Below are 13,814 nucleotides of genomic sequence, written 5' to 3'. Positions count from 1 at the left end.
GTACAACTACACCGGGCTAGGCGGTTTAGCAGAGTCGTTTTGACCAAATGGGGTAAGCCCAAATAATTGCCAAGGCACTGGCCCAAACAAGAATCGTCCAACACAACCATAATTACCTCGGGATTACAGTAACCATCATTATTAAACACAGTCAACACCAGACTCAAACCTTTGGTCTGGCAACTAGAGAATGTTTCTTGTTCAACTGTGGCGCCTCATTGAGCAACCTTGTAAGTCTCTCATCGAGCCACTTTACGTCGTCTTGATTCCCGGGTGGTCCCCCTGCCCAGTGGCCCCAAATGGATGGGTAAACATCCAGACTCCCGATCCCAGGCGACATGTTCTCTACTTCGTACTCAGAGTCTTCTGGCCTGTAGAAGAAGTCAGTCAATCTCCTTGCAACCTGGACAAGGATACACTGACGGAAAGTACAAATCTGTCTTGCTGGGGAGGACGAGGGTTTTTGCCTTGATACTTGCCATTGCCTTCTCAAAGTTGCCATTGTACGGCTCTTGTAGACTGACATCTCCAGCTTGCCAGGTATGCAACATGACCAGAAGGTTTTCTGGGTCTTTACTGAGTGCCCATGCCTCCCAGAATGTGACCATGAAATCTTCAAGGTCTTTGGCGCCATAATTCTTCTCATGAAGCCTATGTCGATAGAATGCCTGACTAAATCCCCAACCAGCATACCCTCTGCCAAACGCCTTCAATCCAACGGTTTTTTCTTCTTCGCTCCAGGTCCGTTTCTCCGAGCCTTTAGTCTCGGCTCTCCCATATGTACTTCCGGCAGACGAGACTCCTTTAGCGGCTAAGAGGGCAGACTTGACTCCTTCAAGGAAGACCTGATTATGGATGGAGGTCTTCGCCGAGCCACAGAATGGAACGGCGATATCCATGAAATCTGGATATTGTGTCGCCCACTGAAAAGACTGAGCAGCACCCATGGACCATCCGGTAACCATACGCAGATGGCAGATGTTCAGCTTCTGAGTCAACAACTGATGTTGAGCCTTGACATTGTCGTAGAATGTCACATCTGGGAACGGCGATATTTCTGAATTGCTTGGAGAGATCGACTGGCCATTTCCAAACAGAGCGGTTATGATGATGAAGTAATTCTTCGGGTTCAGCGCCTTGTCTTCACCTATCAACCACTCATTGTCTGCTATGGCACCGGAATACCATGAAGGGTACAGGATTGCTGGAGAACCACTATTCCCAAACGTCTTGTATGCAATCCAAGCCCCCTGCAAAACACCACCGCCTTGCAATTTGAAGTCACCCAAGTCGTATTTCTCGTAGTCAGGCATCATTTGATATGGCTTTAATAGCGTCAGGAATTCAGCAAGAACTTCAGAGCCAGATATCCATTTGGCCGGCCACAGGAGGTCTGGGAGAGTTGATGAGATGTCTGACCCCGCAAATGTCGGGCATCTCCACCAAAACAGTGTTCCGTTGTTGACTGGACAGCATACCGTCTAGCCTACAACGCTGATCTGCGGCTCGATTTACTGAGACACACACACACACACACACACACAACAAGGAGAGCTTGGACCCAGCTCTGGTGGCTTGCATTGATAGTCACTGGATGGTGTAGTGTGGGTGACAACCAGCACCAGCTTGATAGTTAGAGAGAAAAGCCGCCGGAGAGAGTTGCCCTGCAACTTAGAAGTCAAAGTCGTCTACCTATCTAATCCTTATGTAAGGTCCAGATGGGCGCCCAATAACTGCGGGGGGAGTTTACTGATCAACACTCCGCCTCATTGTCTCGAATTTGAATCTGAATAAACTCTGCTATAGAGTCCCTCTAGCATTTCCCTTCTGAGTCGCTATAGTTTCGTGCTTGAGTAAATACTTACTAGTCCATGTCACCACAGTCGTCTGAGCCTCCAAAGGCTCAGGAAAAGTATGGTGCTGAAACTACTGTCAAGCGAAATCCACACCCGGATTTTATAAAGGTACAAGCATCTCGACCAGATTGGGATGAATCCCGGCAATGGCATCTCACTAAAACTAGAAATCCTAGCTGGACTTACGGCTCTGGAGCAAGTGAAAAATCTAGTATCAACAAATCCCACGTATCTATTGACCCATATGCTAAAGGGCGGCCTCCAGTATATAATTACAAGCTCCTCATATCTGGTATCGTCCCAAGGCCGATCGGATTTCTCTCAACCACTTCTAAAGATGGCTCATCAACGAACCTGGCGCCTTTCTCATATACCCAGGTCTTCAACCACGACCCTCCGATTTTCGCTGTAGGGTTTACCGGTGGTCTTGAGGACGCAAAAGATACACTGAGAAATCTGGTGGATACGGATGAGGTTGTCATCAACATTATCAGTGACCACTACCTCGAAGCTGCTAACGCATGTGCCATCGACCTTCCGTACGGCCAGTCAGAATGGGTTGCTTCAGGACTTACACCTGTCGAGAGCAAAGTTGTCACACCTTGTCGTGTTAAGGAAGCGGTTTTTAGCATAGAAGGCAAACTGTTGAACACCCAGGAATTCGTGTCCCGAACATATCCTGGCAAGAAGACTGGGGTCCTGGCCGTTATCGAAGGAGTACACTTTTGGGTCCGGGAGGACGCCATCAACGAAGAACAAAATCTCATCGATCCTGCCATCTTGCGGCCGATTAGCAGGTTAGGTGGCATCACCTATGCCAGGGTGACCGATGGCTTCGAGATCCTACGACCAGTACTGAAGCGAGAGCTCGAGGAAGGGAGAATCGGAGATGAGCTACTCAAGCCGAAGGTAGACGGGCAATCATTCGCATGTTCTTGCCATCCAGCTGATGAAGGTAGATATAGATATATATCGAGTCGAAGGGGGCCATCTTTGCTGCGATACTACGGCCACTTCGAGAAGGTCGAGAATGGTGGACTACCTAGGACCGTAAGGACGGGGCATGGAGCACCTGCAGCATAGAACAGAGTCTAGACCCCAGGCATCTGTGGTTCCTAGTTGGCTAAGTTATATACAAGGCTAGATCTCAAGTTAGTGAAGGCAAGATTATCCGTTGTTGTTGATCTCTGCACTGTAAGCCTAATTGGCTTGGGCTCACCTCTCCCAGCGAGCGAAGACCGGGAACAAGGGAGCCCGAAAAAGGAAATTCCGGTGAACAAGGCTTCAGGCGGGCGCTTGGGCTTGAGCCCTGGTGAACCTTGGGGTTGCGCATGCTAATCAAGGCTCATGGGACTCATGGACTCATGGGCTCATGGCTCAGGCTGGTGGCTGGTGGCTGGTGGCTGGTCGCTGGGGGAGCTTCTCCACCTCCTCCGCCTCGCCCACACAGTCCGCCAGGGCCCAGCACTGAGCAGTCCTGCTTCTCACACCACCCGAGGGACCTTAAAATGCTGCTAAGTATTGACCCCCCGCAAATGGCACAGTGGAGAGATCAAATGGTTCGAAGATCTCTGCTCATGCATGGATCTCTTCCTGCTAAGCAAACTGACCGGGCTGAATCTTACTCAATTCATTAAGGTCGATCAGGCTTTTGTACTTGAAGGAATAGTACGACTTCACAAGCCTGGTCGTTGATTTATTCCTTCCTAGCGCAATATTCATTTAGGTGCTTCGCACAGCATCACCTTCAGCCTACCCATTCCGAACTATCTCGCAGCAATCTTTATGCGACTGGACCTAGTAATCCGAGAGATACAATGATAGCGGTGAAAGCTAGCATCGCAAAGTCGCTTCGTGAAGCATGAGCTTGACCAGCGCAAATCCGAACCCGACATTGCCCAAGATCCCAGCTCCTCGTCAAATACGATTTGTTGCAACTGATGGTCAACCACATACGAAGAGGAGGCGTATAAATGCAGCTTGCCTAACATGCCGTAAGAGAAAGACCCGCTGCTCGGGAGAGCGTCCGGAGTGTAAGACGTGTACAGAGAATGGTCATCTTTGCTCAGGGTATGCTGGACGGTCCAGTAGGAAAGAAAACGAGAGAGATGAGGACGGCGAAGATGAGGCCGACTCGGGCACATCTACGCCTCGAAAACATCACAAAGACGTTGACAGCACAATCTCTCCTATACTCAATATGGAAACCCCCAATCCCAGCGGATTCCATTTCACACCTCAAGCTGTCGAGCGAGACGAATTTGCAGAGAACAAGAGCCCTGCAAGCAACTATACTGCCAGCAGTCTGACATCCACTCGAAATCGGGTTCCCTATTTCCGTTACTTTGGTCCCACAGCTATTGTTCCAGGATTCAAGCAAATGGTTGTACAGGTCAAGGATCATCGAAGGGGTTTGCCCTCGGTGTCAGGTGAATCGCCTGCGTCAGGTCCTCAATTGGAAACAACGTCGACCCTAGGCCAAGAAATGATGCCCGTCGAGATACCTTTCTATGACGCGACCGACCCAGGCCCAAATGCTCCTCTGATCACTCAGCTTTGTGAATCATTTTTCACCCACCTCGGATGCAATTATTCATTTCTACAACGCGACCGATTTCTCAAAGATCTTGAAGAGAAAAGGGTGGATGCGATTTTAGTGGATGCTGTGTGTGCCGTCGCAGCACGCTTCTCTGCCAGTCCCATTCTGTGGACATCAAATGACTCGTCTATCCCTCGAGATCCTGAAAATAACGTCCGGAGGGCTTTCCGCGGCCACCCTTTTGCGCAGCGAGCCATGTCTTCTGTCGTCGACACATTTTCGTGCCCCACGATTGCAGTGGCCCAAGCATGTTTATTGCTTGCATACGAGGAGTTCGGGACCGACCATGACAGTGGTTTATGGATGTATTTGGGAACAGCGATTCGTATGGCTCAAGATTTGGGCATCCAGAAGCTCGAAGGGATGCAGCTCGAGGGCCGAATTGGACCAACCCCAAAGACCGCAAAGCATGGCCAAGCAGGGAAGGCCGAAGAGCAACGGAGATTTGAACAACAAGAGACGATCTCTCGCAACTTTGCGAAGGGAGGTAGTGCGCAACTCGATGATCGAAGGGCCAGTGAACGAGAACGCATTGATACGTTTTGGGCAATATTCTTCCTTGATCGAGCTGTATCTTCAGGCGTTGGCCGCCCTGTAACCCTCCGAGACAAGGACATTGAGATATCTTTCCCCTACCGGCCCGATGAGCAACTTATCGATGGGTACCCGGACCCGTTTCCAGCAATGATAAAGATCGTACATATGTATGGACGAGTTGCCGATGTGTTGAACAACCTGAAGGAGGTCAGCCAAGTAACTCCAGAAATACTGAAAAGGCTCGCAAGTATGGAGAAAGATCTAACAGGTGAGTTCAATTTTGCTTTAACCTCTGATTCCGCTAATCCACGAAGGCATTTACCAACGACTTTCACCGAAATTACATTTCAATGCTACCAATTTCCAACACTATGTAAAAGCTGGCCATGGAACTAATTTTATTCTATTGCACTTCTGGTTCCACACTTTAATTGTGTTACTACATCAGCCAACTCTTCTCCACTCGTTTGAAGGGAGAATCCAGCAACTCTTCCCGGATAGCCGAGAGTTATCCATGTCTTCGGCCAAGACGATCGCAGACATACTCGCGTTTGCTGAATTGATCGATGTGAAGAGCTTTATAGGCAATCCTTTCACGAGTCAACCAATGTATGTTGCTGCATGTGCATTTTTAGCCGAGGCTGCTGCCCATACATCTCAACCCCCTTCTCGAGCGACATCTCCACCACCAACTGGCAATCCCAAAATCAAAAGCGAACACATGTCCGAACGGACGGTTTCAGAGCAGAAAGCAGCCTCTGCTCGTCATACACTGTTGGCGACAGCAGCGAATCAGAATTACCAAAGATGCTACAAGGCTTTGAAGACTCTGGACTCTTACTGGGCAGGATGCAGATACATCTTGACAGCTCTTGACCAGAAGGCGAAGGGTTTGATGGACCCCATTCTATTTACAGCGGAAGATCTTGATGGAGAAATGCCATCGACCGAGCCTTCCTTTACCACTCCAGGCTGGAGGAGGAGTACTTCTTTAAATGCCTCGCTTGGCGCGTATGGAGGCGCATTCAACCGACTTCAAGGTCTTAGAGCCCTGGAAGGAGGCATGACGTTTTCACCAAAAATGGACTTAAGCCAGGTTATTGGTTGGTCACTGACAGGCACTGCAAATTCCCCAGCGCCAAATTTAAGTGTTCTTTATCCCAATGCTGGCGGTGAAGAGGGTGGAATGGTTGCCACAGGACTTCAGGATCGTGATATTGCGGTTAGGAACCCACACTTTGCGACTGGGCTTATGACGGGTCAAAGTGTCAATATTCACAGCCTTCAAGACACGACTTCTCCAACCATGATTCCGGGTGGTTTTGAGAGCTCGAAAATGACACAACCTAGCAACAGGTTATCAAATCTACCTTACGATCCCGTGTCTACAGCGGAGGCAGATCTTCTGCTTGGGTTACATTCTCCCTACGCGAGTGATTCCACTAGCCAATCGATGATGGTCCAAGGGTCTGCTGCACAGGGTCAAAACACAAATCCTTACAACTACTTATCTTCACAAACAACACCATCCAGCTTACAACAACAACAACCCTTTATGGATTTTCAGAATCAATCGTACAATAACATGCTGATCGAGTCTCAGGATATTGATATGAGCGGCCAACAGCTCAATTTCAATTTCCCGGGTGGTGACATGATACCATGGCTAGAATATCTACCGCAGGATGTACTGAATTACTTTGGGGAACCACAAGGCGATGAGGATGGAGTTATGCCCCAAGGATCAGCTCAACCTGGTTGAGAGAATTTTGGGGACAAAATTCCGATTGGTGTAACGGCGGCATGAATCTCTTCTACACCTGGACCTGGCGGCTGCTCCCTCGCTGACACGCAGGACTCTTTCTCAAATCCAGGGAAGAATTGATTGCCAGTGAGAGAACTCTGCTATACCTCTCCTACGAGGTATCGATCTGAGTCAAGTGCACACTATATACCGTTCCGCCTCTACTGCAGAGTTCGCTTCCAGTGTTTCTGGAAGCCCTCGGAGCTCGTCTCCCGACGCTCCCATAGCCATGATGGCTACCTTACATCTTGAGTAATCGCAGTTTGTAGCTCGGCCGTCTGCCGGACCTAGCTACATGACAATGCTACCTCACCTTGCACTATTCTCTTGTGCTGCGATTAATTATCGTGGTTGATGACCTAATTCAGCAGCCCATCCCTGCACAAGAGACCAAGTGGGTTATGATCGTCGTTGGGATACTTTCCCCCACAGACGATCGACTTGTTAGAGACGGGGTAGAAGCCACAAATTTTCATTGTTTACCCATGGGGTGGACGTCCCTATGAATGTTCCACTGAAGAACGTACATTAAACCTCATCTGTGACCAATATCACGTTCTATAAATAAGACCAGGACCTACACATCGACCTAGTTCCTTTTGTGACTCTTTGATCTCTGAGAATTCTTCTCCTCTTGAATACTTTCCCTTCCGGCGCCGCACAACAGTATTGCAGGATAAGCTCGCGGATTCGTCAATCGTTCATCATCAGTCGTCAATCGTCACCCGTTCAAGATATGATCTCGCTTCTCGCCCTTCTGCAGCTCTTGGCCGTCTCGTCAGCGCTTTATATTCGCTCTCCTGGTTACGGTACACCAGGCTGTGGTACCTCACACAGCTCCCTCCTCGGCGCAAACTCTACATCTTGGACCATACCTTCCTCTGGTAGTGAACGAAAATTCCTCGTTCATGTGCCATCGACCTACAATGCCCATAAACCAACCGGCGTAATATTCTCCTACCATGGCAACTCTCGCAATGCGCAGTACCAAGAAACACTCTCGCAATTCTCCGACCCAAGTTTTAATCCTGACCACATTGCTATTTACCCTCAAGGCCTCAACAACTCATGGCAAGGCCCTTCTTATGCCGTTGCAGGCGTAAATGATTTCCAGTTCACGACAGATGTGATCGCACATCTGAGCGATAATTTCTGTATTGATAAATCTCGCATCTATGCTTCTGGGAAGTCCAATGGCGGTGGTTTTGTTGGGACGTTGGCATGTTCCCCGGAAGGTGGTGCCTTCGCAGCTTTCGCGCCCGTTTCCGGTGCGTTTTACACCGACAACCCAGACACATATACACAATGCAGTCCTACTCGAAACGAGATTCCCATTCTAGAATTCCATGGTGGAAACGACTCGACAATCCCTTACACGGGAGGCAAAGGCAAAGGTGGGCTCTTGCCGGACATCGACCAGTGGCTGGGTTGGTGGGCCGAGAGAGACGGTCTCTCTGACAAGAAGGTCTTGTCCGAATATGGGGGTCAGGTCAAGCACACTGTGTATGGGGCTGGAGAATATACTGGGCTTGTCCAAGGATATAAGGTCGAAAACCTTGGCCATGACTGGCCGAGCGCGAAGCCCAATCTTGACTCTGATACACCCACTGTGGTTGAGGCGACCGCCGTGATCATGGAGTTCTTTAAACAGTGGAAGCTGCGGCCATAGTTCGTCCAAGGCGACAAGTTATACGTGTTCACAGTTCCTATCTGCGAGCGGACACTTCTACGTCAAAGCTATTATAGCTATGCAATAATAGACTAAATCATTCGTTTAGAGTCTGCTGAGAGATTATTAAATCTTGTTTAAGAGTATTAGTAGGGAGGCCAATTACCTGTGTGCGGTGTCCGTCACAATTATACAAGGCTGAGGAACGCAGTAATGAACATAAGGGAACGGGATAACTACCAGCCTAAGCCATCACGTGACTTTTACTGGTAGGATATAACCAAAACAACCTCGAAACCGCCCAAGAATCCTCGCGAAAGTTTCCTCCACGAGCTGGGGTTTTTTCGTTTGGTGAGGTGGCCGAGCGGTCTATGGCGCAAGTTTCAGGTAACTGGAACATGAGCTTCTATGGTTTAAAAGCTAGAATACTTGTGGAGAAATCCTCGTGGGTTCGAATCCCACCCTCATCAACTTTTTTTTTTGGACCTTTACGACCATTAAGTATTGTCGGTGGCGGAAGTGTGTGTGTTTAGGGCTAGCTACTCGCGGATGGCGCACCCATTTGATCAAGAAGAACACCGCTTATTCTCAAGCCTAACTAGATAGCAAGCAGCTTGGTTACGGAGTACGCGAAATAACTCAAACCTAAATTCTCGTAAGGGGTGGACCAGGCAATATACATTAAATAATAATTAAATAAACATCATCATCAACGGACTCCAGGATCTGTCATCCATAAGTGCAGTGTAGAGATGACTTTCGGGCGCAAACATGCCACTCTCATCAACTCTGGCAGCGAAGCTCTCATCACGTGTCAATAATGATGATAGGCGTCGGCCTCTATCGAAGCCGATCGCGCCTCTTGGAGCAAGATCACCAAAGCCAAGCTTTGGGATTTCGCCTCCCGCAAGCCAGCCTTCATTAAGTACCCGCCACTTGCAAGGCGGAGGACTCCAGGCAACCAACAAACAGGTGCCGTCTTTCGAGGTCGAGAACGCGTGGCAGTTGACTCGCCTTGATTCATTGTGAAGGTGTGGCGCATTGCCTCCTTCTGGCAGCTTCGAGCTGTGTCTCGTGTTGGTGGTGATGCGTAAGCTGATTCGTTGTTTCACACACTTAAGATACGTATGAAATGTGTTTGCCTGGTAGCGGGGTAATGCGTGGATGGCGATTGTTGTAGCCTGTAGGCTTATAAGATCTTCTTCGTTCGGTGCTGTGGCTTAGTTGTCTTACATCTTGTCTTGATCTCACTTCATTATCACTCCTCTTTCACTCCTTCGGATCCATCACCTATAAACCGACCTGTTACTCTGACATCATCCTCAGAGAGTAAGTCTATTTTATCATCACCACCATAACCACCAAAAAACTCTGGCGGATTGAGAAGCCACTGAAAAATGCCTCCAATCTACTATCTCAACCCACCACCGAATCCCTTCTGGGACTTCGTTGCCAGCCTGGAAGACCATCCATTCTTTGGTCCTCGCGGACGCCCTGTGCCCCCCACTCCACCACCGCAACCACCTCGATCAGGCACTCAGGAGCAACCCACCCCAGGCCCGAGTGAGAAAACAAAGGGCAAGCAAACCGAAGCGGCCAGCGCTGATGACCCGCCAGAGGTTGACCCTTCCACTCTCCGAGGCGAAGGCGCCAAGGAAGTACCATTCCGTGGCCGTGGCCGCTTCGGAAATGCCTTCAACAACGACAAGGACGACAAGGAGAAGGACGACGGCAGCGACGGAGATAAGTGTCGGAGACGGGGCGGCCCTGGTTGTCACGGAAAACGAGGCTGGCACCGAGGAGGGCCTGGCGCATTTGGCCCCCCTCCATTTGCATTCGGGCCACCTTGGGCCCGACACGGCCATCCAGGACCAGGAGACTTCCCTGAAGGTAGAGGTGGCCCTTGGGGGCGTGGATGGGGTCCTCGCGGTCGAGGCGGCCCTCACCATCATCACCACCATGGCCGCCACGGGCACGACTCACCATCGCCACCACGTGGAGGCTTTGATTTGAGCACCTTCTTGAACAATTTGGGCGAGCGCATCGGCATCGACTTGAGTGCTGCAGCAGAAGGACTTGGCCTTGAGGTCGACCGCTTCAAGTCTGGCCGCACAGGCGCCGATGTCGACTTCGAACCACGAACCGATATCTTTGAAAACACCGAAAAATACACCATCCACCTGTCCCTCCCTGGAGCCAAGAAGTCAGACGTTGGTGTTGACTGGGATGGAGAACAGTCTGTCTTGCGCATCGCTGGTGTGGTCCACCGCCCAGGCGTCGACGAGGCAATGATGCGTCAACTGTCGGTCGACGGCCGCAAGCGCGAAACAGGCGTCTTTGAGAAAACCATCCGCCTCGGCACCAGGAAGGATCCTGCCAGTGTCGATATTGCAGGCATCACGGCCAAGATGGTGGACGGTGTGCTCGTCATCGTCGTCCCCAAGGTCGAAAGACACTTCGAGAAGAAGGAAGTCCGCGTGGACGGCTCACCTGAGCTCCCAGTCGAACAACCCGAAGACGCGTACATGCACGAAGATGACCTCCTTTTCGACGCCGAGGAGGGCAGAGAAGAAGGCGCCACACATGCTGAATCCACCGTCCCGCATCCTCCAACACCCCCTAAAGCCTCCTTCGGCGGCGAGTCGACCGCCGCCCCCGCATCCAAGGCGAAGCGGCATGAAGCTGAGCAGGAGCGCGCCAGATCCGAGACCGTCGATTTCGAACATCCTAACACGACGGTAGAGACTTTGCCCAAGTACGAAAAGGAGGATAGCTTGAGCCATAACCCCTCGCACGAGGAGGATATGAGTGATTGGGAAAAGCCTGGATCCGAGGATGAGGGCGACTACGTCAAGATCAACGTCGACTGAGAAAAACAAGAGAATTGCAACGCCTCCTTGCTCTTACCATAATGTGCCTCCGGCGTTCTAAAAAGGAGCCGGGCCGGGGGGGGGGGCTGTTGCATATCATTCTTTAGCGAGTCGATGTTGCTTCTTGGTGTTCGGCGCTTGTGCTTGTTTTTTTCAAACACCTACGACAAAGTTCTATAATGGCCCGTTGATTACTTAGCATATCATTAGCAGTTCAATGTCTACCATCGTTTGTAGACGAAAACAGAATTTATACACTGCAACTTATCTGAGTTGCGTCTCCAAAAATTCGAACTTCGAACTTAATGTCTCATGTGTTGTCATTTCCCCTCTATGTGCTCATGGTACCCGTGGTAAGGTGTTTCTCTTGAGCTGGGCCATGACGGCTTCCTGAACACCAAGAACGAATCCCGTTTGGAATTCGCGTCTCCAATCACATGGGAGTGTCCCTCAATTCCCACCACGTCAATTCTTCAATTCAACCTTCATCTTCATCCCATCCATCACCACAGACGTGACGCTATGTTTGCTCCAAATCTCCCTTTCAGGATCGTCCGACCCATCACCTTGCACGATCCCAGCCGCTTTCCTACCAGAGTATCCTACCTTGTGGAAATCAAAACCTCTAACCAGAGCACAGAGCGCAACCTTGGCTTCCAGAAGAGCCAATTCCTGACCAATACAGTTCCTAGGGCCGCGCTCGAAGGGTCGCCACGCGCCTGTAGGTAACTTGGCTACGTATTCTTCGTCAAGCCACCGCTCAGGACGGAAGACATCCGCATCGTCACCCCAAATTGCTGGATTCCGCTGGATGAGGTGCTGGCAGATATAGATTCTTAGGCCGTTCAGCATCACCTCTCTCGTTTCTGTCGAGCCTGCCGATTCTGGAAGTGATATGGTAAATGTAGTCGGATTCTCGGGCGACATATCGGGGATTCGCCGCGCCGTCCCAGCGGGTGGGTGCAATCTTAGGGTCTCGCGGACGAATGCCACCGTGTATGGCAGTTTCATCCCGATTATCGCTTCTGCGTCCTTGCGGCCTTCATCGTCCTCTCTTCCAAGAGCGTCTAGAGCGTTGAACGGATCGGCCGTAGCTCCAAATACTTTATCGTGTTCATCGATCAACTTCTTCACGATCGCGCTGTGGTGAACCGAAAACGAGGACTTGGAAAGTTCGAAGCACATCCATTGTATCAATGTGGCGGTTGTATCTTGACCAGCGAAGAGGAATGACTTGATTTGCGACACAGAGTTGCGAATGAGCTCGGGTGTAGGTTGAAGTCCTGACAACGCAAGGCGCGTTATTGATTTGGGATACAGTGTACTTGGCTTCTCCTCAGCCGTAGCAGCACCATCTCCACCCAAAGATCGCTCTGTTTCAATTTGTTGCTTGATAACCTTGGTCAGTTCATGGTTGAATACTTGTTCGTAGAACCAAGCTTTGAGTGGGCGGATAGGATCGAAGAACGTTAGCGGATTGAATCCCTGGCCGGTTTTGAACACCAAATTTGATAAATTTCTCGAAGCTGTGAGCAGTCCTAACAGGCCTTTGTGGCCTTGGCCTTCCGGCGTGGTTTGAGATTGAAAATCTTTCTCAATGGTGAGTTGTGTAATGATGTCAGTGGTGAGATCTTGAGTGTAGTCTCTGAGTTCAAACACCTCATTAGCTTTCGCTGCAGCCTTTAATCTGTCGACGAAGATCCTGGTCTTGGAAATGATCAATGGAGACAAGGAATGCAAATGTGTAGGTGCAAATCCTCGATTGAATCGCTTTCGAAGATTCTTCCACTCCTCACCCTCCAAAATAATGAGAGATTCGCGCCCAATTAGGCGGTTCAGGGTGCTGAGAGTGTCACTTTTCAAGGCTGAATACTTGAATTGTGGACTTGGCTGGACAATAGCTTCTGCGACGGTTGGATCGGCGATAATGAAGAAGACGTTATCAATGGGATTTAGATCCATGATAAATGCAGAAGGTCGGTCAAGTTGATTCCAAACCTCCTCAAATCCATAATCTGGGTGTCGATTGGTGGCGGGATTAACTTTCTCGCCGACGTTGATCAGATTTCCCCAAAGAGGATGACGTGGCAGACTTGGGATATCCTTGTAGTTTTGTCGTACTCGGTAGGTGTGAATGAGACGGCGGGCAAGGCGGACGACATAGTAGAAGCCTATTATAAAGGCTACCGTGAAGACAGGACTGCCTCTGAGTGTCTCGTCGGGTGCCAGCATTGTAAACGGGCTCTCGTCGTTTACGAGCCTTCCAGAATTGGTCTTAACCACAGTGTCCCAGTGTTACAACCTAGATCTCAGCCTTAGCTCCCGGTGACAAGGACTTCTGGCGTTTGAGGTCTCTATGACTTGCAGAATAATAAGACCCAGAAACTGTGAAAGAGGCGGGCAATGGTCGATCAATCATCAGGCTGCGGTAGCGACAGTGGGGGGAATGAAGATGCAACTCTTGGATTCACAGGATATT

At 50.1% G+C, this 13,814-nt stretch overlaps 6 protein-coding genes across 6 annotated transcripts; 4 read left to right on the top strand and 2 right to left on the bottom strand.

Annotated features, from left to right (window-relative positions):
* Window positions 1-163: 163 nt before the first annotated feature.
* Window positions 164-1,316, bottom strand: A1O9_06723 (homoserine O-acetyltransferase; the record flags this gene model as incomplete). Its single annotated transcript, XM_013403671.1, has 2 exons — window positions 164-371; window positions 424-1,316. The coding sequence occupies 2 exons, from the start codon at window positions 1,314-1,316 to the stop codon at window positions 164-166; spliced, it is 1,101 nt and encodes a 366-aa protein (XP_013259125.1).
* A 555-nt stretch (window positions 1,317-1,871) lies between these two features.
* On the top strand, window positions 1,872-2,902 carry A1O9_06722 (uncharacterized protein; the record flags this gene model as incomplete). The annotated part of the gene is made up of 2 exons (XM_013403670.1): window positions 1,872-2,765; window positions 2,822-2,902. The coding sequence occupies 2 exons, from the start codon at window positions 1,872-1,874 to the stop codon at window positions 2,900-2,902; spliced, it is 975 nt and encodes a 324-aa protein (XP_013259124.1).
* A 1,154-nt stretch (window positions 2,903-4,056) lies between these two features.
* On the top strand, window positions 4,057-6,754 carry A1O9_06721 (uncharacterized protein; the record flags this gene model as incomplete). The annotated part of the gene is made up of 2 exons (XM_013403669.1): window positions 4,057-5,260; window positions 5,307-6,754. The coding sequence occupies 2 exons, from the start codon at window positions 4,057-4,059 to the stop codon at window positions 6,752-6,754; spliced, it is 2,652 nt and encodes an 883-aa protein (XP_013259123.1).
* Window positions 6,755-7,532: 778 nt separating this feature from the next.
* Window positions 7,533-8,465, top strand: A1O9_06720 (uncharacterized protein; the record flags this gene model as incomplete). The annotated part of the gene is made up of 1 exon (XM_013403668.1): window positions 7,533-8,465. The coding sequence occupies one exon, from the start codon at window positions 7,533-7,535 to the stop codon at window positions 8,463-8,465; it is 933 nt and encodes a 310-aa protein (XP_013259122.1).
* A 1,397-nt stretch (window positions 8,466-9,862) lies between these two features.
* A1O9_06718 (uncharacterized protein) lies at window positions 9,863-11,335 on the top strand (the record flags this gene model as incomplete). The annotated part of the gene is made up of 1 exon (XM_013403667.1): window positions 9,863-11,335. One exon carries the CDS (start codon window positions 9,863-9,865, stop codon window positions 11,333-11,335), a length of 1,473 nt encoding a protein of 490 aa, XP_013259121.1.
* Window positions 11,336-11,800: 465 nt separating this feature from the next.
* A1O9_06717 (uncharacterized protein) lies at window positions 11,801-13,567 on the bottom strand (the record flags this gene model as incomplete). Its single annotated transcript, XM_013403666.1, has 1 exon — window positions 11,801-13,567. The coding sequence occupies one exon, from the start codon at window positions 13,565-13,567 to the stop codon at window positions 11,801-11,803; it is 1,767 nt and encodes a 588-aa protein (XP_013259120.1).
* Between the last annotated feature and the right edge of the window lie 247 nt (window positions 13,568-13,814).

The sequence above is a fragment of the Exophiala aquamarina genome (genome assembly GCF_000709125.1).
Source record: "Exophiala aquamarina CBS 119918 chromosome Unknown aczIA-supercont1.5, whole genome shotgun sequence".
NCBI classification, from domain to species: domain Eukaryota; kingdom Fungi; phylum Ascomycota; class Eurotiomycetes; order Chaetothyriales; family Herpotrichiellaceae; genus Exophiala; species Exophiala aquamarina.
The sequence above is the reverse complement of the archived record's forward strand: the minus strand, read 5'-3'. Positions and strand labels throughout refer to the sequence as shown.